The sequence below is a fragment of the Halichoerus grypus genome, chromosome 4, assembly GCF_964656455.1.
Source record: "Halichoerus grypus chromosome 4, mHalGry1.hap1.1, whole genome shotgun sequence".
Lineage (NCBI taxonomy): Eukaryota > Metazoa > Chordata > Mammalia > Carnivora > Phocidae > Halichoerus > Halichoerus grypus.
Window position 1 is genome coordinate 170,131,487 of NC_135715.1, and position 23,764 is coordinate 170,155,250.

The following is a 23,764-nucleotide window of genomic DNA, read 5'->3' on the forward strand; positions in this document are numbered from 1 at the left end:
CGGAGTGGGGAGGGAGATAAAAAGGGATGTATCTAAGAGGCCGCTTGGAATCTCAAGTCGTGTTGGTGTAATTCCGGAGGTGGCTGGAGCGCGCGGGACCTGGTATGCATGAAGAATTTCGGAGTATTTGGGAGGGTGCAAACGGCTAGTACAAACGGCGCACACTGGTGGCATTCGAAGGTCATTTTGAAAGGCTCGATGATTGTAACTTGTTATTTACTAGGCTAGGAGGGGTAGGCGGCAGCGGCGGGGGCGGAGCGGGAAAACTACAGCGCGCTGTTTTCTTGGTGAGGTCAGAAGGACACCCTCCGGGGGCCTGAAGCTCTCCTATCGCCACTCCCGGGGGCTTTATCTCCTCTAGCTGCCTCCCACGCTCCCGCGACCAGCCCCGGATGGTTCCGGAAATCTCCCCCGCTCTCCAAAAGGCCCCCTTTGGCTGCATAAGTCACCGGTCCTCCGTCCTTTCCTGTCCCACTTTCATCCCCAGGAAACGCGAGTGTCAAACTTTGAGCAACCTCGCACTGCAGGTGCTGTCATTAGCCCTGCCCGCCGCGGTGCGCCAGCTCCACCCGGCTGCCTCTCGGGGGTCAATAAGCCTTCTGCCTGTCCAGGTACCTGGGGCTCAAGCTTTCCTGCAAACAGTGGCAGCGCAGTCGCGCCCGCCTCTCGGGTTAAATCAATTCGCGCAACGGGTCGGCTCGGCAGCCGCGCCGGGCAGTAAACAGAGAAGTTGGAGGGACTCCGGCCAATAGCAAGTTGAACTACAGGAAGAACTCTTCCTGAAGCCAAATAGCAATCGACGGGAAGGCCGGGCTCCCGGCTCAAGTATGTCAACCCCCCCCTTCTTTTTTTTAAAGAGAGCACGCAGGCAAGCAAGCTCCCTCTTGTCAATGGGGCGAAGGCTCCCGGACGCCGGCGTAGGAGGCCCAGAGTTCTGTGCCCCCGGGCCGAAGCGCGCCCTCCTGCCGCGCTCCAGCTGCCCAGGCTGGGCTCAAGTCTAGTCTGACCCCTCAAGCTCCAGCGACAGGGGACGCAGCGGCCTCCGGCAGCACACACAGGTGCAAAGCCCCGCTCTCAGAGCTCCACTCCCCACAGCCCTCCCGCTCTCAAGAGGCCCAGATGACACCGCCCAGGACTCCAGCCCTTCCGAAGCCCCGGTGGTGCGCGCTTCTTGGAAGCTTTTACTCGGGGGGGGGGGGGGGGGGACGGCGGACGGCCAGAGGACCGTCTCCTCTAACTCGGGAATTGTGTCTCCCATGTCCCGCACAACAAGCAGGACCACAAGGGATCCCACTTAGGATCACAGAAAACGTGCGAGAAAGAAAAAAGGGGGTTGAGGAGAGAGAAAAGGGACAGGGTCGCAGAGTGATATTTCACGACAAATAAAACACAGGTACACAAAAAGGTTAAGTTTGGGGATAGAAAGAGGGACAAACGGAAGCCCAAGGAAGAGGCCCCAGTGGAGTGGTCCCTCCACGCCTGGGAGCCAGAGGGTCTCTGGGCGAAGGGGGCGAGGGAGCCACCCGACGCAGCCAAGCCAGCGGCAGCAGGTTCAACAACTAGAGCGCGAGAAAGAACCGCGCGCGACCCACCTGACTGAGAAGCGTTGGGCTGGACGGTCCCCGCTGCCAGGAGAAGGCTCACCCAGACCCACAGTCCTGTCGCCAGCTTCATTTTTTGAAAGTCTCAGATCCCGTGCTGACAATTACATGTCCAAATGGCATATCCCCTTTCGGGCACTCGGAGGAGATTCCTCAGCCAGGAGCGCTTGGGGGCGCGAGGGGAACTGGCGCGCGACGTGCGCGGTGCACCGGCTCCAAGCACCGGCGACCGAGTCAGCGCCCGCGGGTCCAGGGCCGGGGACCGGAGGAGGGGGTGAGTGTGCGCGCTTGTGTGCGCGTGTGGGAGTGTGCTCGAGTGTGTGCGCCTGGTTCTCCGGGCCGGACTGTGCAGCTATTTCCCTGTGTGAGCCTTTGCTTTCTCGCTCCCTCCTCACTTTCTCTCACTGGTTGGTCAACAATAAAAAGGAAGGGGGAAAAAGGTTTCCAAAAAAAGTTGATTGCAAAGAGGCGGTAGGTTTCCGGCCTCTCCCCCTTGCCGGGCTATGTTCGGCTCCCTTTTCAGTTTCCTTGCACCTCCAGTCCAAATTGGGAGGGAATAGGAGGGCGGGGGGGAGTGGGGGGAAGCTTCTCGCTTCTCCCCCGATCCTGTCCTTCTTTTTCCTGTCAGCTTTCCTCACACTTGTCCGGCGGCTGCGGTAATTAAAGCTCCGAGCGTCATTTCCAACGCTCCGCGGTCTCCAGCTGCAGCCCCACAGAGAAATTAATAAGACTCCGGGAGGGGAAAAAAAAAAAAAAAAAAGGTGGAGGGGGGCGGATGAAACAACCCTCCACGCCACCAGGCTGGCTCTGCTCAGCCGCGAAAACCCCGCCCCCGCTCTGACCCAACTAGCCACGCCTTTTCCCCCGCCCCCACCCCAAAGGGAAATCTTATTGGCTCAGACACTCCCCAAAATCCTCAGTCTCAGGAGTTGGGAAAACACCTGTCTGGGAGCGGGCGCGTGCTGGTGGGGGCGGGGGGAAGCTGGATTTAAAGGGCTCACCCAAGACCACAGACTGAAACAGAGGCCCGAGACAGCTGGCCTGCGGAGTGCGGAGGCCACAGGAGGGTGGCTTACGGATTTTTTTTTTTTTAAACAAGAAAGTCACCATTTTCTTTATTGCCCCACCGTGTTCATCCACAGACTGGACCTAGAAAGAAAAGAAAAGAAAACGTTGCTTCGGGCATAAAGCCTTCACCCTTCTCTAAACTCTCCTGCTCCACACTCAGAAAGTAATTTAAGAGGTGGTTTAGCAACCGGTAGCCTCCGCTGGTTAGGTGGTCCTGGGAATATAATCAATCACCCGTTTTCCCAACTATGCCATCTCTCCCACCATTCCCACCCTCCCAAAGTGACCACATTTGTATAGCTACATCCTTTGATTTTCAGTTTATAAGTCTTTTCACCTTTTCCTTGGACTCTAGGACAACTTGGTTTGGGGTTCATTGACAGTAAGCAGATTCTTGTCCAAAGCTATGAATGTGGTTCTGAAGGGCTAGAAACTGTCCCACTCCTCAGCTGTTCAATGTCTTCAACTTAAGGCCGCGCCAGGACATAACCAACGCAAATGATTAGGCTTATGCTACAGTGGACCCAACTTTAGGCTCCTTCTGTGTTGTCAACTCTGCAAGTCCACACGCCCCAGTCCCCAGTTTATTGCTAACTATAGGAGTTTCTGTGCCTTTCTTGATAAAAAATATCCCGGGTTTGGGTCATATCAGTGTACATATCCCTTGCCTTTTACGGCTCTGAAACTGTACCCTGGGCAGAGGCCAGAACCTCCTGGGGGTAGTAGGTTATTGGTTTGCTATTTGCACAGGCATTCTATGTATGAATTATTTTACTTTTTATGTCTTGCTAGAAGCAGAAAATATATAAATAAAAAGTATCAAGGGAGCTTAAAAATCAAGCCACCTCACTCATCATTTGAGACCTTCCCATTCCTCCCCCACATCTTTTATCTATAGCCTTGTCCCTTAAGAATTTTCATGGAGCTGAGAACAGAGAGAAATAGCAGCCTCATCCCAGAAACCTGAAGCCTTCCCTTTCTTAGGCCTACAGCAAGTAACAGGCACAGAGAGGAGGCCAGATAGCTGAGCATGCTGTTTTACCCAGAAGCAGCCTAGAGCCTAGAGAAACTCAGCCCAGAACAGATGATGGTGACTGGACCGGAGTGGTACTGATTGCCTCAGAACTATGCACACTGCTCTTTGGGATTATCTTTGCTTTCTATTTTTATCACCCTCCCCCCTCTATTTTCTTTCCTTTCATTCAATCTCTTCTCAGTCTCCTTTCCTTGAATCTCCTTCTGCTCTTAATGATGATGCTCAGACACCTCTCTTCCATGAAAACTGCTGCTTTTTAAAACTTTCCTTCTGTCCCCAGAGTAACAACTTACATGAAAAAAAAAAAAAATTAAAAAAAAAAAACTTTCCTGCTTTGGGGAAAGCTTAAGTTTCTATATTAAAAAGGGTCTTGTTTCTGATAACAGTTATAAGAAGTTGAAGAAATTGTGTATTTTAGCTTAAGTTGAGGAAAAAATTAAATGCCCTGGATAATTTGGGTTGTTTTTGATTTTCTACTTGTGTGCATTGTGATAGTTTTTACTTTTTCATCAATTTCTTTTGGATGCTTGACAGTCTGTACAAGGCATCTACCAATTAAATTACCTTGTATACCCATGATTTGCCATGATACCCATTTCAATTTGTTCTGTTTGACCCCATTTTTTGGAGGTTCTGATTGAAGCAATGATTGCTACCTAACCAAAGCTGGATATCTTACCAGCAGCCTATAAAATGAATTGGCATGAAAGTTCTACCCAACAGAGGCATCCCATATTGTTTTTGATGGTGACTGGTCTACTCAATCAGAGTCTAGTTTATATAATTTGATTATGAGACCCTAGAGACTTAGGAAGGAAGTATCCTGTGTGGAACAACTAGAAAAGTGAGAATGTAAAATCCATGAGCTAGAGTCAATAGCTAATTTTTTCTGTGTCTGGTCTCATTGGTTTCCCATCTCAACTGAGTCATCATAAGAAAGGAATACCAGAGTAGGGGACATTTGCTACCAGATGTAGACAGGACAGGCTAAATCCTCTGTGATTGCTAGAGGATTTCTGAAGAGGATCTCTATATTTCTTCACTTTTCCATGTATCTTTATAATAATTCTTTATCAGCTGGATTAACAAAAATATGTTGCTATTATTTTCAACCTGGAAAAAAACAAATCTGAGTAACCCAACATATTACTTAGAAAACCGCAGGTTTGCATCCGGATTTATCTGCTCAGTGTCCCTTTTCTAGGAACTCTCCTTCCCTCAGTTCTACATTTTTAACTTGGATCTACCTCCATGGTACAACACCCCCAACTCCTTTGTTCCAAGTTGGACCACTCAAAATACAAAGTTAGACCAATCAAAATGCCTTGATCATTGTTAACTGGTTGACAGATGGTCACTCCCACAGAGTCTCTTCCCTGAGATTTTTTGTGCATGGGAAAGAAAGAGTTCCTATTAGTCATTCACTGATAGCTTCTGAGATTTAAAAAAAAAAAAAAAAAAGTCCAGAACTGACCTAGGTTTCCTTCTATGTAGGGATGACCAGGCTGCAGTGAGAAAGAATGAAGGTGCCATTTGCAAGGAGCACAAGGGGGCGCCTGGGTGGCTCACTTGGTTAAGCATCTGCCTTCGTCTCAGGCTCAGGTCATGACCTTGGAATCCAGTCCTGGGATCTGGGATCCGGGATCCAGCCTGTGTCAGGCTCCATGCTCAGCCAGGAGTCTGCTTCTCTCTCTCCCACTATCCCTCTCTACCATATGTGCTCTTTTACTTGCTCTATCTCAAATAAATAAAATAAAAAATCTTTAAAAAAAAAAAAAGGAACACAAGCTCTTTCTGAAGGTCTGAAGAATGTTCAAGCTTTTCCTGTGGCTTTGTTATTTGAATCCCCCTTTTCCTAAGTTAGTTCAATTTCTTACTTGTTACCTGAAACCAGAACACAATGAAATAGTAAAAAGAATCCAACTTCAGTGAGATCATATAGGACATCATGCCTCTTGAGGAAGATATCTTGCTATGGCCCAAATTCTTCAATTTCCCTTCACAGTTTCTCATGCTTTCCCTTGGCTGAAACCATAACCCCAACATAGAGATTCCTTTGGTCTTTGCTACTTCCTCATATCACATTTCCTAGTTCATGTTTTCCATTAGTAATAGAATTCAAGGAGCGTCTTGACGTCATGAGTGGCAGAATGCTACTGGTGGGATAATGCTACGGTGGGGGAACACATTGATCTCAGAGTTCAATGTTGCATTAGATATATAACTTTGTCCTGGAGTCTTATAGTTCACTCCACTCTTCAGCTTGTTTCTCAGACTTCCCTAACAGTATGATTAGAGCTTTCTACTTTAGACATTTTGCTATTGGCCATAAATATAAATTTGGGACAAATATTAACCAAGAAAAGAAAACAAGATCTGGTCATAAATCAATTTTCTTCTCCTGAATATTCAAAAATAATATAGGATTCTAATTCTCCACCCGCTACCCATTATCATCTTCCTCATCATCTAAGTTATTTTGTGATCACAAGCAACTGACTTCATATACCTGAGCCCTTTGCCTCATCTTTAAAGGAAAGGATTGTTATGTCCCAAATCTAAGGCTTCATAAATCTATGATGTAGTGATCACCTACTAAGTACAAGTCATAATTTTCATAGACTTCAATTGTTTCTTATATTCCTTCCTCCTTTTCCCCACTTACCCACACACAAATCTTGATCTGGAGCACGAACACAGCCTCATCCTTAGGAAGTATTCAAATAAGCTCACTACTATGTTACTGTGAAGTGCTCAAGACTTTAGGACTTTCCTATTTCATCAGCCAAAAAGAAACTTTGGTAAATACCAAGGCAGATCCAGTTTTATGATGATGAAGCAGATGACAGATGGAGTACTGGAAGTTTTTGTTTGGTTAGTTTTTGTTTATTAACTAGCAATTAAAATAACATCTTTTGTTCTTAACCCTCATAGTTCTGAAATTCTCTGATATTTTTGGTAATGTTCAATGTGTCAAAGCTAAAAAAAATCTTTAAACATTTTTTAAATGCATGACTATACATTAACAAAAGAAATGTTTTTGTGACCTTAGTTAATTTAATATCCAAAGAGGACCTGCCTGAGAATATTTTCATTTTGGTTAGTAAGTGTTATTTTCTGTCTATGTGTGTGATTAAGCCTTAATTTTTTAAGTGCTAATGAGAAGGGACTGAACATAAATAAATTAAATCTGTGTTGCTTTTATGTTCATCAGTGTCTGTCCAAGTTCTTACAGACATTTTTTGGTTTGTGGTTGAAACTGCAAAACAATTTCAGCCCTGTGGACAGAGTAGCCTTTTCCAACAAAGTTATGCAAAAATGATTTTCCTAGTGAAACCTTTTCCTGTTGTGTATCTGCTTTATATATTTTCTTTAAGTTCTTGTGTCCCAGATAGCTTTTTTACTGCTTTGTAAGTTTATAGATAAAGTAAAACTTCAGTAACAGTTGCCAATTGAAAACTAAGAAGAAAAGGGACATTTCTATTTTTGCATGTTTATATATTTATAAATAAGTTAACTAGTGAAATTCCTTATTGAGGCTATGATTGTACCTGGCCTAAAATCTGAACCAAGAAAAAGTTTGTTAGTTTCTTTTTCAGGTAGCCTCTTATGTTGTGCTTCGTTTTTTCTGGACTCCTAACTTGGCAAAGAGCTTGATCATGTTACGGTTAATACATAGATTTCTCAAAAGAATCTGAAGAAGTTACATTTGCCATGCACAGGAAAATGGCTGTTATTCTGACTAAGGTCACAAAGAGTTCTTAGAATTTTTCTTGAATTCCTGCCAAATAGTAAACTAACATAATCAGTTAGAAACCATGTATCTTTTTTTAATCTCAGATTTGTATAGGGATGGATGAACCTTCAAAGCTTCAGCAAAAAGGCTCGAATAGTTCAGAAAGGGTCCTAAACTCGTTGAGTCTTCTTTCAACACATTAATAGCCTGGTACCTCATCTCCTGATCTATTACCTCTCAGTATAACTCCATTCCCTTTTCTTTAATATAGTTCTCCAATTCTCTTGGTGACTACCCCTTACCAAGCCTCTCCTCATCACTGAAAAATCTGTCATGAGGCCCAAAGACATCTGCCAGGTTCTCTTCTTGGTCTTGGTCCCTAATGAATCACAATTTTCTAATTTCCCAGGTTTTGCATCTCAGAAATATCCCATGTTCCAAAACGTTTCATACTACAATTCACCAGTAGGAAGGGCCCAGCAGAGATGCTGTCCAAATTATTGAGTCACACAAAGTAGTAGCAAAAAATATACATAATAAAGAAATGGCAGAAGTTAAACTTTTCATCATGTTTAATGACAAGGGAGAAAGCACTAATAAAAGGATATATGGTGGTTTTTATGTATTTTCTACAGAAGGATGGTTATTAACTTATACTGATTGATCTATAAGTGTTTTCCTTTTGATTGGCTGTAAAGATCTATAAAGACTCCAGAAAAACAAATTCTGGTTGGTATATCTTTCCTTATGAGGTCTTAGATTATCACTTAAAAAAATCAGCCTTGAATATAGTCTGATTCACATCCCCCTTTGAATATTTAAACTGCTGATACAACAAACGTATTAGTAATGTGCTACTATATCAAAGCAATATGGCTTAAGAAAGATACAAATATCCCAACAAGCTGATAATATTGAATTTGGTGCAAAAAATAGCAGCACCCAATTTAATTTTATTAAAATAGGGAAAGAGGTCAGGCTGGACAATATTTTGAATCTGAGGTAAGAATATCTACTTTTACAAAAACAATTTTAATAAGGAAAAAACCTAAAGCTATATAAAGTTAGAGAAATATTTTTTGTTCAGTGAAACTTTTACCTAAATATAACTGGAAACATTTACTTAAACAATTTTTAAAGAGCATAGACTTTCCCAAATATACAGTCTACTTAAAATCATTATATGAAGAGTTTATGATGCCATATTACATACTGTTCTGGTTTTCCATTATGACACTAACTTAGTTTTAAAATAACACTAATTTATAAGCAACTGGTATTACGCAGTGTAAGTTGTTGAATGAAGAAACATTCCACTAGATACTACTTTTTAATATTTGTTTACACTGTATAAAGTATTGCCATGGACAACTTGTGTACTTTATGTATATTTTCTTTTTTATTTTAAAGATTTTATTTATATTACAGAGATAGACACAGCGAGAAAGGGAACACAAGCAGGGGGAGTGGGAGAGGGAGAAGCAGGCTTCCCGCGGAGCAGGGAACCCGATGCGGGGCTCGATCCCAGGACCCTGGGACCATGACCTGAGCCGAAGGCAGACGCTTAACGACTGAGCCACCCAGGTGCCCCTATTTTATGTATATTTTCAAGGAAATTATATTAACAGGTATCATGATGTAAGGTATTAATATTTGTCTTAGCTAATACATGCATACTGACTCCACATTCTTTCTGTGTAGTCATTTCAGGTAAACATTGATAGAGAAAGAAAAATGTTCTTTGTCTAATCAAATCCTGGAAGAAAATAAAACAATTCTGATAATTTATTGTTGTCTATTAGATAGAGAGGGTGAGAGAGGTCTGCTTCATACAGCTTAATGTGACTTTGTTAAATGAACACTTTTAGACAAATGGAGTCACTGCTTGTCTTACTGCATCTGCTTATCCCTCCATTCAGGAACTCCCTAACACACTGGAGAAGAGGTTATGCATTACTCTGAAAAATAATGATCGTTTTAGATGTTTTCTGACTCTAGCATTTCTTTTCAGAATGGTGTTCCGAATACTGTCATTGTGTTCTTTGAGTCATAACTCTAACAGAATATTACTGAAGGAACATAAGTCAATGACAGTATTTACCACTAAATCCAAAAGTCATTTTTATTTTGTCTTAATGCAATTACATTTAAGCATAACTTTACTTTCTACTATTTGCTATAAAATGGATATATGTTACCCACGGACATATACATTTATATATGCATATATCCATAATTTCACCCCAACTTTTGCTATAAAAACATTATTTTCTACTTTATTCTCTCTGAAATAACTAGTATTCTATTGCCTTTTTCCAGTTTAGTATGACCCTGACACTTAAAAACTCTAAATATTTCTAGAAGTATAACCTCCTCACTTTATCCTTTCCCAAATTTTCTCCCTTAAGAGATTATGTTTTTGAAAGAAAATAATTATACTTTTATTTTTAAATGAGGAAGGAAAAAAATAAAAATGAGACTTCATTGAGCACTGCATTTCACTACCCTGAGTGAGGCCAGCAAATATCAATGAGAGCAGAGTGTTAACTACAAAATCAATCAAGGGACAGACCATAAAAACATTATATTTTAAAGTAAAAACTAAAAATACATGTTTTAGGTAACCAAAATACTTTATGCATATATGCAATTGTATTATATATTCAAAACTGTGACTTGAAAAAGGTCATCCTGATGAAACTCCCTGCCTATTTTCTAAATATATTTGAAGTGAATGGAAATTTACCAATATGTAAAACTGGCACTGTTATTTTTTTTTAACCACATAAATAAAATCAACATACCTGGCAAGATAAATATAATTATTTCAAATATTTAAATAGGAACTGTGGCTCTATCTGCCTTTCGGTAAACAATGACTAATTGTGCTGGCTAAAACTACACCTTCAAGATTGGAAGGCACAGATCCTGGAAAGATACTGAAGTTGGTTCCCACTCCCATGGCCTTCACTGTACATTAATCAGAAGTGTTTGCTATGCAAATCTTGTCATAGGAAGCAATTATGGTTGTTCCTAAACTGACCTCATGTTTATTTGTTACTTCAGCTTTTTACTTCCAAACCTTGTCTGATCTTTTCAAACACACACAATTTTTATGTTGCTTTTAAAAGGTACACAATCCAGTTATTTTTAATTATTCGCACCTCGTATAAATGGAGAAGCTGTGTAACTCTTTCAATCTGCAATGCAGTACTTAGTGAGTCTGAATAATATTCCAGTGACTGTTCATGCAAACTATTTTCACCCCAGGGTCTCTGTTAGGATGAAGAGGCCCCTCTAATAGCTTAAGGCCATGACACCTTGTTTGGTCTTACTCTGCAACATTAGCTGATAACTAATGGAGACTTTCAGCTACAGTACACTAAGCAGAAAAAAAAAAAAGGTATTTTTATAGCAGAGTTGTTGAAAGTAAAAGATACCAAAAAATTCATTGCTAACCATTTATTTACATATTTTTTCAACTTCACCTGCCCTTGGCAAGTGCGACTCCTGTAGAGGGATTGTGTTCATCAAGAAAAATAGTCTGGAGGCATAAATCCACGGTCGATAATAGCAATAAAGCTCTTTAACTGGCTAATATTATATTGCCATAGGAAGGCCCATTCTGTGACTTCTGGTTGAGCAACAGTGGCATCCAGTGGCCAGATAATTGTTTCCATGATTAAAGTGTTACGGGCAATTCAGGCAGACAATACTAAAGGCTTCAGATACAGTTAGCCTAAACAAAGGAATTTATAGGAAAAAACAAACCAAATGCCTCTGTTTCCAGAGCAACCCTGGATCGAGTCTAGGTCATAAGATTTGGCTCTGATGACTACTGAATACTGGCAATCTCTCCAACCCCTTAATAACGTCAATTTAGGATACCTGTTAACTGTCTACTGTGTATACTCATATTGAACCCATTAACGATAACCTTGATATACTAGAAAATTTCCTCATGATGAATGAGACACCAATTCTATGAAGAATAGCCCACAAAATCAAAAGCTGTGAAACAAAGCTGATAACACGTTCAATGCTCATTTTGAACAAAAGTGTTCCAACTATCCCACATGTTAAATATGACCCCTCCTTGAGGCATGTTACTCACATTGGGGATCAGGTTGGTGTTGTGGTGTTATGGTCCACTACTGGAAAGATGCATCCTGCATCTTTGCCCCAGAACTTTCACTTCCTGGCAAATGCAGTGAATCCTTGGAAACCAACGATACCTAATTCCAGGGGTTTGTTGAGGCTTAAATGTGATCAATAAAAAGCTTCCAACCCAATCCTTGGCCCAGAGTAGGTACTAAATAATGAAGTGGCAAGCACAACGTCTGTACTCAGCTTTCTGCGTTCAAATCCTGCCTTTGACACTTACAAGCTGTGTGACCCAGGGTAAGTTGTTTCCACAGCCTGGGCTTCAGTTTCCCCATCTATAAATAGGAAATAATAATAGTGTCTGCCTCCTAGGATCATAAGGACTTTTAAATGAAATAGCACATTCAATTGTTTAGAAGAGTGCATGGCATATAGAAAACACTCAATACATATTACCCTCTACTAAAAGTTGCAGAATTCACATTCAAAAGAAAGTTTACTAATCGTAACAGTAAGAAATGCTCTGTATTTCCCCCCCTGATTCTGATTATACTTAGTCCTAAATGGTTCCCTGTCTGTGATACCTGTATGATTAATGACATATATTTTTTAAGTGGGCAAACCATGAGAAGAAGTAATGCAACCTGATCAAAGCAAATCAGTAGCATCTAAGCCGAACCTTAAGAAGCAGGAGGATTCTGCCTGATTCAGGGAAAAATAGGTGAGGTGCAAAAAACAGCAGCAGCTTGGGAAGAGAGGTGGAAGTATACAAAGTGTATCTTGGTGAGAGTGAGAGAAAGAGAGAGAGAGATTCATAAATTTAAGAGGTAATTGGACCAATACTTATTTTATCAAAATGCTTTTCATACACGGCCTTGTTAAGACACACCTGAGTACCACCTTCATTTCCCACTTTTGTTTTACCTTATTTGATATAGGATCACAGCTATTTAGAATTGATAGGAACTTATGGTATCATTTACACCACTCCTGTTCCTTTACTGCTACCTGCAGACACTTTTTTTCTGGAGGAGGCATGGGGGAGAATGATAAAATATGTTGAAGATTTTCACATGTCGATACACTGGGGAAGTTTCTTTGGAGTTTTAGCTGCTTACTTCCACCTGCATGAGGCTTTAGGTGGTCTCAACTATTCTTTATCATCCTCCTCTCCTCCTTCTCTAGCCTTAGGACGGATTAATTCCCACTTCTCTCCATGATACTTCAATGAAACAAACATTAGAAAAAAATAACTTTTAGAATAATTATTAAAAATGTTCTCAGGTTGTCATATAGTCAAGGTTATTATTTGATTATAATCTATGTAATTATTTTTCAATAAAAATAATTGATTTTTTTTGAAAGACCAAAGTATACCATCAAAATCCAAACAAGGCTGAGCAAGAGACATGTTTGTCTGTAATACAAGATGCTAACTGAGGATATCAGTGGCGCTGGGAGAACACTCATTCATAGAATAAAGTGTAAGTTCTGACCAAGTAGAGAATGGTCCAAGAGCTGGAAATAGACCAGTGGACCAAGGCACAAGGTCAAAAATGCTGAGCCAGTTCCAACAAGAATCATTGGCACCATTGGATTCAGTCCAGAAAGCAGAAAGCAGCAATTAATTGTCTAAGCTATTCTGTTCAGAAATCCAACAAGAAAGCAATCTTAGTTATGTTCAGTAGGAATAGATGGTAAGGTTTGGTAGAACCTAAATCAAGGAAGGAGGGCTTCCCAGAAGGACCAAGAAACCCTTTTTTCCCTCAAGATATACCCCTCTGGAATGGTCCACTACTGGAAATGCCGTTATTATTAAGACATTCCTTATTTATTCATTTCTCTATTTCTTATCTATTCAAATGTGAATAGCCTATAGAAATGAAAACATTAAATCAATAATTCCTTAGTATGACTTATTTCATCGTATTTTTCAATGTATCAATGAAGAGGAAGGACCCGTGACATATAAACGTAGGTGAGAGTTGATGAAAATAGAAGAAAGGGGAATTAGAGAGCACTTCAGGTGAACACAATTTTTTTATTCAAAATTGGTCTTCAAAGCTATCAAACTAAGCACATAATCAGGCAATTGCCCGAGAACATGCTACACTGTTGGCCAACATTTCTTTTCTTAAAGACTAGACTCCATTTTTCTTACAGAAGTTCTCTTACAAGTACAGAAATATGCAAAGGTTTATTCAGTGCCGACTACACATTGCTAATGCCATCACCATCGAGCAGAATGAGAAAGTGCAATAATCAGTCACTGGTACCATCGAGTTTACAACCGAAGAATTCTGTTATTTTGTCCATGTCACCTGGGGAGCACACAGCCACCAACAGTGGCTACTTTTCACCTAAAACAGAATAGCATTATAGAAACCTTCTAAAATGTATGCCATCTTCTTAATATTTCTTGCAAATTCACAACTTCACTCTCAGGAAGTAATCTAAGCTTAAAGCATATTCTAACAGGCTAAAAGCAAGAAAGTCAAATTAGAAATCTACTCTATGGCTACTAGATTTTAAAAACACTGCACAAATCATTCAGGATGAGGGTGCTGCTTCTCTGGGGCTTTCGTGTACAATGGAACCCTATGCCAGGCAACAAAGAAGTAAGTGATCCGCTAAATAAACAGGCACTTCCCTTGTAGTCTCTCTTGAAGGGAAAGTGGTTGTTATTAAGTATGCACTATATTGAATAGGGCAATTCAACTGGAGAGAGCTTTATGATAAAACATTTTTTTTTTTTAAAGTTTCTTGACTATTTAGAAATAGAACATATTTTCAAGAGTGTCTTAAAAACAGGTTGTGTGGGAGCTGTCAGCTTGCTTCGGTCTATTACAGCAACTGTGATTCAGCATTCTTGGAAGAAAAACTGGGATGTAAAATTCCTCAATAAATATTTTCAAAACATGAGAAATACAGGAACGAATTCTGCTGTCTTTTTTTGTGAAAGAGCTGGGGTAGAGAGACTATGCTTAAAATTATGAGTCTGGATGTTCCTTTTCTGTTCTCTTCCAAACAGTGCAGCAAAAGGCCTTGATGTATGATTTGTTTCCCTGCATTCTGCATTTACTGGGGAGGATCTACAATGGATATACTGTTGACATCAGTTTTATTTTTAGGATTTAAGAGATGATGTCAGAACAAGTAGCAGAGCCACATGAAGCAACAAGTGTGAAGTCAGCTTGTTCTCATAGCACCTATTGTCACTTTGTTTACAAAACAATAGGATGCTTATTTCAGGAACAAGAGTGTGTGCTTGTATATGTGTGCTTGTGTGTTTGTTATTTTATTAGTGTAGAAAAGATTTCCAACATATTAGGAGAGTTTCTTAGCTCAGAATGAATTTATATATATATATAAAATATACGTATATTTTATATATATGCGAGTGTTGTGCTATCTATGGCTGAAACATTGTTATTTAGGACTCTTTTATACTGCCAAATTATCAATCACTTAAAAAATAACAAATAATGGGGGGATGGCTCTTATATGAAGGTAGATACCTCAAAAGATTAGTGTTGTAAACCGATTGTCTTTGACAGTATCTCTCTGGAGAGGCTACCTTTGAGGACAACTGTGAAAGCTGACTATTAAGAGAAGAAGGGAAATGCTGATTTAATGATCATGGTGTGGTATTTGCCACTGAAGACGTTATCTTCAGCCCAGGGATGGTGAGTTATATTCTGAAGATGGTACATCCTAATTAAAAGGGTCTGGGATTTAAGACAATGTCTTGATATAACTGGAAACCGCACTGTCAAGGAATTGCCTGGTTTTTGAACTTGACTTGCAATATCAGACAAACATATTACTGTGTGTGTCACCCACCCACCCACACACACACACAGAATATGGGCAGTTTGGGCAAAGGTTGATCCCAAGAATTATAAGGCTAGTAAACTTATTTGGACCTAAATTGGACACTTCATAATCACTCTCCAGATTATCATCTCTTTCTGAAATGAAGAAACCAAAATTAGTTGTGCTTCGGTAACTTGTCAGAGATGGCAGAGCTAGTAAGGGTTGACTTGAACCCAAGTCTTTAAATAATAGGACCTGTGATCTTTCTAGTATTTCACAGAGGCCTGTGTTCTTCCATCCTCTGCTTAATTTCATGGATCTTTATAGACATTTTCCACTCTTGGGCTCTTAGAGGAGTCCCCAAGGAGCAAAACCAGGATTCAGGTGAAGGAGAAATTGATTTTTACCTGCCAAATTCAACTATAAAAGACTTAGGGACTCCTGTATACAGACACACAACATAGGCATCAAGAGACAGAGCTGGGATTGTTTATGCAATCCTAAATACATCCTTTAAGAAGAAGTGAGTTGCTTGATATGGGGAAAACTTGTACTATATATATATATATATATATATATATATAGCCAGTACAGTTATGCCTTGACTAACAAGTGTGTGTGTGAGTAGAAAATATTGTCAAAATATAGTTTGCCCTGGTCCATACCCCAATCTGAATGGACTTGATACTTAATTTTTCAGACTTCACAGTGCAAGGCCCAAACAAGTGCTTTGGATATTAAGACACTTGTACCAACAGAATCTCTCTACTCATTTAATTTAATAAATATCACAGGATTTTAATGAAACCGTACCACCATAATTTTGTGACAGTGGTACTTATAATTCATTGTTACTACTGATCGATGATCTAAGCATCTGCTATGCTAGGTATTTTATTAAACTGCCCCATAGGACACACATAATAGGGTTAACATCTGGAGCATGGCACAATTACGTATCACTATGATTTCCAATGGATGACTATTTATGACACGTAAATGTTCTATAATGCCTGATTAACTCAGTTGGTTACTGTAAGGTTTTCATAAAATTGAGACGATGATTCTACCAAATAAAAATTATGGAAGGCTTTTATACAACAAGTACGACAATTATGAAGATCAGTCCACTTATTTTCTCATAAAGGACACCTTTGCTCGTAGCCAAACATCTCCCCCCGCCCCAAAAAAAGAGGCTGGCCCTACGAAGAAAGACACAAAAGCTGATTTACTAAATGTTATCTCCATCCTGATGTGTAATCAGGGACAAAGAAGAGATTTTGGGAAAAACTTTAGGTGTCAACTCCATGAAAATTACTTTCTTTTAGAACATGTAAATATGTTCATTGTTTAATTCTTGGTTGACAACATGGTAAGATAAATTCATAATGTTGGCATTGTTTCTGTATTTAAAACACTTAAGATGGAAATGACTTTTGCATAAGCAAACACTTTAACAGCTCTTCTCAGTTGCCTATCAGAAAAGGAAACAGACATATGAACTTTCTTACGTCCTAGGTGCTGCTGGCTTTCTGCACAGTAGCTATCCAGATATAGCCAAAAGGCTCCCAAAACTGGTATGTAATGGATCTAGAGAAGTAGGATAGGGAGGAAGATTGCTCATTCAGCAAGCGCACACCCAGACAAATGGTTGCTTGACCTTAAGCTTTGCACAATGTGAATTATGAATTCTGTCTTCATGTGGGCTATTTCACAACTACAGGCCATCTAAGAGTGCCCAAATAAAAGTCTTTGAAGTCTTCAAGCAACCATTCACTTCAGTGAGAAATGTATCAGTTATTCAAATTACTGAAATCTTCTCAGTTATCTTACTCTGTGCTTTTATACCTTACTTTACAAATCATAAGGGTTTATGATCATTTAGAGCTACCATATCTTCAGCTCATTACTATCACAGAAAGAGTTCAAGTCTTGCCCGAAATTATACAAAGCTGAAAAAAGATCTTCCCTGTTCTGCTAAAAGTGATCTTGCCAAACTGCTTCTCATACCTCTGCTCCAAAACTATCCCAATCCTCAGCAAATGCCCTCAAACCAACCAACCAACCAAGCAGCCCACCTAATACCCTCACACAAAATAAAGCTGTCTCAATCCACATTTTATCACCCCCAACCAACCAACCAACCAATCCACCCAAAGCTGCATACACAAACCAAAGCTCCCATGGCACACAACAAATGCCAATCAACCGACCGACCAACCAACCAATCAACTGACCCAATACACTACCCAACCCCCACCCCCACCAAACAATTAAAATACTATCTGGAATGAACAAAACAAAAAACTAGATGACTCCCCAGGAATAAAAATGAGTCAAGAGAGTAGCATGACCAAAAGATTAGCTATTTTAAATTTAACGTTAGAAAACCAACTGGAAAAAAAATGGTCATAAAATCTATATCGAAGCTTTTAGAACATGTTATTTTCTTGATTTAGTTTGATTCTATCATACCACATTGTTAATATGACCTTAATTTCATATTAACTGGCTGGAAAGAAATCTGAAATCTTCATTATATCTGATTTCTTATTCTCATGAGCCACTGTGAAGCTTTACGATTTCCTGTGCATCAGTTTCCATGATCTATAAAATCCAGATAGGTTCAGAATGAATAAATTAACATTTATAATTTTTGTGTACTGCTTCAACAAAAGAAATATAAAATGTAGAGATTACGAAGGAAAAACATAAGAAACATTTGTATGTACTACTTGATAAGCTTAATTTCTAAAATGCCCCCCAATACTATTCTCAACAAATGTCTGAAGTAGACTTAAAGCAGAAAATGGCAATAATAGAAACTATTTGAATCTACACTCCTTCCCACTTAACCACCATATAAAAATCTAATGGTTCCTCAACTAACTCAACAAAGTAGATCATCCTGTTGCAATCCAAAATCTAACAAATTTGTGATTCAGAGCACAAGTCATATTCATTATGGTTACCCTAGTTAAAATATGAAAAACAAGTGAAATAATAAAAGAAACATTTCCAAACTGAAGCACATTTAAAAAAATATCCACGCCACCATTTCATGTGCCCCCATATTATACAAGGTCAGTACTGCCAGAAGCTTGTACTGTATCTGTTTAAAATACAACATTTATGAGAAAAACCTCTGGGAATGGTCACTGAAATGCTTCCGATTTTCCAGACAAAAGCCAAGATGTTTTTTTTTAAAATTCCACAATGGATGTTTACTTTGCTACCCATCAAACTGTTAACTTTTACTATTTTGCCTTTGTAGCTTTTCTACCTTCCTTCTTTTATTTAAGAAGCAATCTACCTGTGTCATGTAAACGAATATCTAAACCTTGATGCACTCCCATGATGCTTCTAAACAGAATATGGAGGTATGATAATAGAATCACCCATAACAGTAACAAGACTCTGGTCATTTTCTTTTTCCTTTGAAACTGTTACCTTGGATGTTGAATCCCTCCATAATTTCTGATAGTTTTTGCTATGGGAATGGTGGCATATCAAGGAGAAATTTCATTTCATCATTTTGGCTTTAACACATACACTGTAAAAGTGACAGCTTGGTGCACTGTAGCTGACAGTTCCCATTAACTGGAAGCTAATGTTGCAGAGTCAGTCCAAACACCGAGTCACGGCCTCTGGCTATAGGAAGGTCCCCTTCATACTAGGATTCTCACATCCCCCATGGGAAAGAAAAGCTATAAATATTTTCCACTAGTTTCTTCCTCAAAGCGATATAATGAATATTTACACACTGGGACCCTTCTCCTACCCTGAATCCTCTTGGAAAAACACCTCCACTGACACACTGTGTTGGTCTAAGTAGGTGACTCAAGCCGGCCCTCCTCCTCTTCGTAGTAAACAGTAAGTTTGAGGTTCTGTTTTTTTGGAATCACTGCTAAAACGATAGAAAAAAGGGTAGGAAACTTGAATATTTTTGTAGGGTGTTTTTGTTTGTTTGTTCTTTATGAATTGGTGGAAAAATGAAGCAAGTATCAGGAAAAATCAGCTAAAGTATGAAAAAACAAAATGTTAGAAAGGAGAGGTGGCTTAAGGAATATTTTGAAGGAGATTCCAAAGTAAAATAAACGCTAAATTGATTTTCTGGAAATGTACACGTGGGAGACTAATGAAAGAAAAAATAAATCCGATTTTTTTAATATACTTATGTTCATTTAGTAAGTTAGGTGCTGTGAGTCTGTATGCATATGTAGTGGGAGGGGAGAAAGAGGTAGAAAGTACAAAGAAACTGTCACTGTTTACGAAGTGCTCACATTCTAGTTGGGGAAACTCGAAAATCACAAATTTTCCAGGAGAGGCCACAGAGCACGCAGATTAAGAGCAGAAACAGAAGAGCCAGACTGCCTAGGGCCAGTGCTAGGGCCAGACTATCACTGCCACTCACCAGTTAGGCACCTTTGAGTAAGTTTATTTAAATTTTCTGTATTTATTTCCTCCTCGGCAAAATGGGATAATAATGGTACCCAGTTTAGTTTGAAAACTAAATGAGCTAATATTTGTAAAATGCTCAGAGTAGTGCAAATAGTGACATACTATCATATTTAACAATATTATTAAGGAACTATACGGGGAGAAATGATAAATAAAAGATAGCTCCTGCCCTTGTGGAGCTCACTGCCTACTCAGGAGGAGACAGATAAGTAATTTACAAGTTCCCAAAAATGTGGGTAATTACACAGCTCAAGTTACAAAGGCACAAGGTGCCCTGGGAATATAAAAGAGAGATGTACCCACCTAAAATAAGCTGAAGGGGCTGAGGAGCAGCCAAAAAGGGTTCCCAGGGAAGGTAAAGCTTACTAGGAGACTTGAAGGATGAGTATGAATTCCCAGACAACAATAGTTGTAGGGGACTGGTTTGAGCATTTAAAGCAGAGGGACCAGCATGTGGCACAGTCATATGTGAATAGTTGGCATATTTGAGTCTTAGAAGGCATTTTGGCATATACGGATTGTAGAGTACACCGGACAGCAAGAAGATGGAAAGGCAGGCCAGCTCCAGGTTATAAAGGGCCTCGTGCAAAGTTCAGACTTGATCATGTAGGGTGAGGGGAAACTTAGTTTATAAGCAGGAGGTGATCTGGTACTCTTTACATTTCAGAAAGATCACATGAGCAAGAGTTGAGAATGAATGAGAGGAGAGTGACATTCCTGACCTAGATATCAGCTGGTTGTTATGATCATCAAGGGGAATGCATACTCAAGGGAAGGATTCAAAGAGGTTGAAGAGCATCTGTGGAACCTACTCCTTGGTTGGAGCAGGGTAAAGTTAAGGGAGGGGAAGAGTTGAATCTCCAGGTCTGGCTTGGGGGACTGGACTGATGAAATATCTTTCTCTAAGAGAATACAAGGGAAAACAACAATTCTACAGAATTATAATGAGTTAGACTTTCATTTGACGTTGATGTCCAGAATATATGTTTGGAATCAGAAAACAATTCTAGTCTTGGATTTGTGTCCAAGACTCAGGCCAGGCATCATCGCCTCCAGGAACCCTCCTTGAAACCCCACATTGACTTAAACATTGGTTTTCTGTGCAGGATCCCTGGCACCATTACTGTATCATTTATTGCACTGTATTCTCATTTTATGTTTATATCAATAGCTCTGTATTTATTCATTCTCTTGCTTATTCATTTATCAGTCAATAAATATTTTAAAAATATATCCCATGTTATACACAAGATAGATGCTTGGAATTCCCAGTGAACAGTACTATTCTGATCCTTGCTGTTCTGGAACATTCAGCTTAACAGGAAAACCAGATCCTCAGTAAATGCTTATTAAATTGGATGATATAGATTTGGGGATCATGAGTAAAAGTGGTGTAGAAAGCTTGAACATGGGTAAAATCTTTCTAGCAAGTGAAAGATAGAAAGAGACTTACGCTGAGACAGGATGGGCAACCCCAATATTTAAAAGGCAAATGAACTCAGGAAGAGGAAATTATAAAGGAATGTAAAAAAAAAAAGAAAAAAAAGGTAAAGCTGCATCCCCCAGAAGAAACAACATAAAATTATTTTTTTTTTTTAAGAAAGGATAGCATGGTTAAACTATTTTATTTTATTTATTTATTTGACAGAGAGAGAGACAGCAAGAGAGGGAACACAAGCAGAGGGAGAGGGAGAAGGAGAAGCAGGCCTCCTGCCAAACAGGGAGCCCAATGCGGGGCTTGATCCCAGGACCCTGAGATCATGACCCAAGCCAAAGGCAGTCGCTTAACTGACTGAGCCACCCAGGTGCCCCTAAAATTATTTTTTAATCTAACAAAGCAGAGCTTCAATGAAGGAATAATTCAGTGTCAAATGTTGCAGAGAGGCCAGTGAAGATGAGGTCTGAAGAGAACCAATGAGACTTGGTAGCAGGCAGAATTTGGTCTCCATGACCTTCAACGTCCAGTGTTATTCTTGTAAATTTGTTAGATTACACATGAGATATAAGTAAGATTACCAACCAAATGACCTTATAAGAGATATTATCCTAGATTATTTGTGTGGGTCTAATCTAACCACATTACCTCTGAAAAGCAGCGATCTTTCTCCAGCTGATAGTGGAAAGGATGACACCAATTCAGAGAAAAGGATTCCATGTACTGTTGATGGATTGATGATGAAAGGGACATGCATCAAAAAACTGGGAACCTCAGTCCTACAACAACAAGGAACTGAGTTGTTCCAATAATCTAAATAAACTTGGTAATGGAATCTTCCCTAGCATTTCCAGATAAGAGCTCAGCCCTGCAGACTCCTTGATTTCAGCAGAAAACCCAGCTAAGCTATGTTGTGCCCAGACTTCTGAACCACAGAACTGTGAGATAATCAATTTGTATTGTTTTCAGTCACACTGCAGTAATTTGTTAGGACAACTGTTGGGGAAGCAGCTGTCAGAGGACCTACTGTCCCTCTCCAGGATTGTGCAATCAGCATTCTAAGCCTGGAACATTCCCCTATATGGAAGGTGGGTGTTGGAGCTGTGTATTGCTTGGCCCCAGATTCTTCTTCCTTAGGAGAACTCGTCCACTTGTTCTAGCTACATGGCGAACTTCCTTGTATTGCTTGTATGTGTGTGTGTGTATGTGTGTGTATTATATGGCACCTGGCCAGCCCCACCAGTATATCTGCCCTCCCTCACCTTGTGCTGGCTATCAGGAGGGACCCACTGTCCACGGGAGGCTGATGCACACTACAGATGCTGATCGTGCTGCATCTTTTCTTTCTGTGAGTAAAGCATTGTTCCAGCCTTTGTGTGTTGAGGCCTCCTCGATGACTCCAAACCCATAGAAGATGCAGTGGGCTGAGGTCTGTGAGCTGATCTTTGTGGTTCTCCATCCTCCCTGGGGATTGTTAGCTGGATCTTCCTGCTCTGCAACAGAAATAGAAAACCTAGTATACCCAGTGTGATGGCTAATTTTATGTGCTAACTTGAGTGGGCTAACAGATGCCCAAATAGCTGGTAAAACATTATTTCTGGGTGTGTCTATGAGGGTATCTTTGGAAGAGATTATCATTTGAGTCAGTTAACTGAGTAAAGATTTCCTTCACCAATGCAGGTGGGCATCATCCAATCTACTGAGGTCCAGAAGAGAACCGAAAGGTGAAGGAAAGCTGAATCCATTCCATCTGCTTGAGCTGAGACATTCACCTTCTCCTGCCATTGGACATCAATGTTCCTGGTTCTTGGGCCTTCAGAACTGGGCTGAATTGCTTTCTAATTTTCTAATTTTCTTTCTACCTTTCTAATTTTCTGGCTTGAGTCTGCAGATTATGGGACTTCTCTTTCCTCCATACTTGTGTGAGACAGTTCCTATAATAAATCTCCTTATCCTCATCCAATTAGTTCTGTTTCTCTGGAGAACACTGACAAATACACCTGGCAACCATAAGTCAATAGAGAGTTGATACCGAGAACACCTTTAGTGGTATCCTGGCGCCGAGAAGCCACCTGGAGTTAGGAAGGGATGGGAGATGTGGATGTAGAGGAGCATTTCTTATTTATACTCCTACTGTGCTCCATGTAACTATGGATTTTTGTGAGATGATTTATGAAAGCAATTTGTTGAATTTTATTCCTATCTCCACCAAATCAAACTTAATTCAATGAATTAAAAACTGTTCGCATATTTGATAAACGTTTCCCTAATCCCTGTTTGGATAACTAACAAAGAAATGAATCAAATAGAAGAGGCCCAAAACCAAACTTCAAGCATCAAGATAAATTTAAAAATCTGCATTTACTGGATGTTTGCTAAATTTCAAAAGGTTTCAAAAGAGACCTCTTCTAAGTCCCTTCCCAAAACTCAAAATAGAAAAACACATGATTGAAATGACTCGATACTACACTATGAAGCAGATCTCTTTTCACTTGAATTCCCACTCT

General features: G+C 40.0%; 1 protein-coding gene and 1 long non-coding RNA gene across 6 annotated transcripts in view; one reads left to right on the forward strand and one right to left on the reverse strand.

The window, feature by feature from the left end:
- The window catches only part of ERBB4 (erb-b2 receptor tyrosine kinase 4), a 1,094,545-nt gene extending 1,092,816 nt beyond the window's left edge, over positions 1–1,729 (reverse strand). For all 4 annotated transcript variants that reach the window (XM_078071282.1, XM_078071280.1, XM_078071283.1 and 1 more), the window contains exon 1: positions 1,593–1,729. In XM_078071282.1, coding sequence (XP_077927408.1) covers positions 1,593–1,674 — 82 coding nt within the window. In that variant the 5' untranslated portion in view covers positions 1,675–1,729. The remainder of the gene's footprint in view (positions 1–1,592) is intronic.
- Positions 1,730–1,748: 19 nt separating this feature from the next.
- LOC118555275 (uncharacterized) lies at positions 1,749–23,764 on the forward strand. 2 transcript variants are annotated; one of them, XR_013447359.1, is made up of 4 exons: positions 1,749–1,875; positions 15,103–15,231; positions 22,227–22,345; positions 22,938–23,764. It is a non-coding gene; the product is annotated as an uncharacterized LOC118555275 (long non-coding RNA). The 2 variants fall into 2 exon arrangements; XR_013447358.1 differs by lacking the exon at positions 22,227–22,345.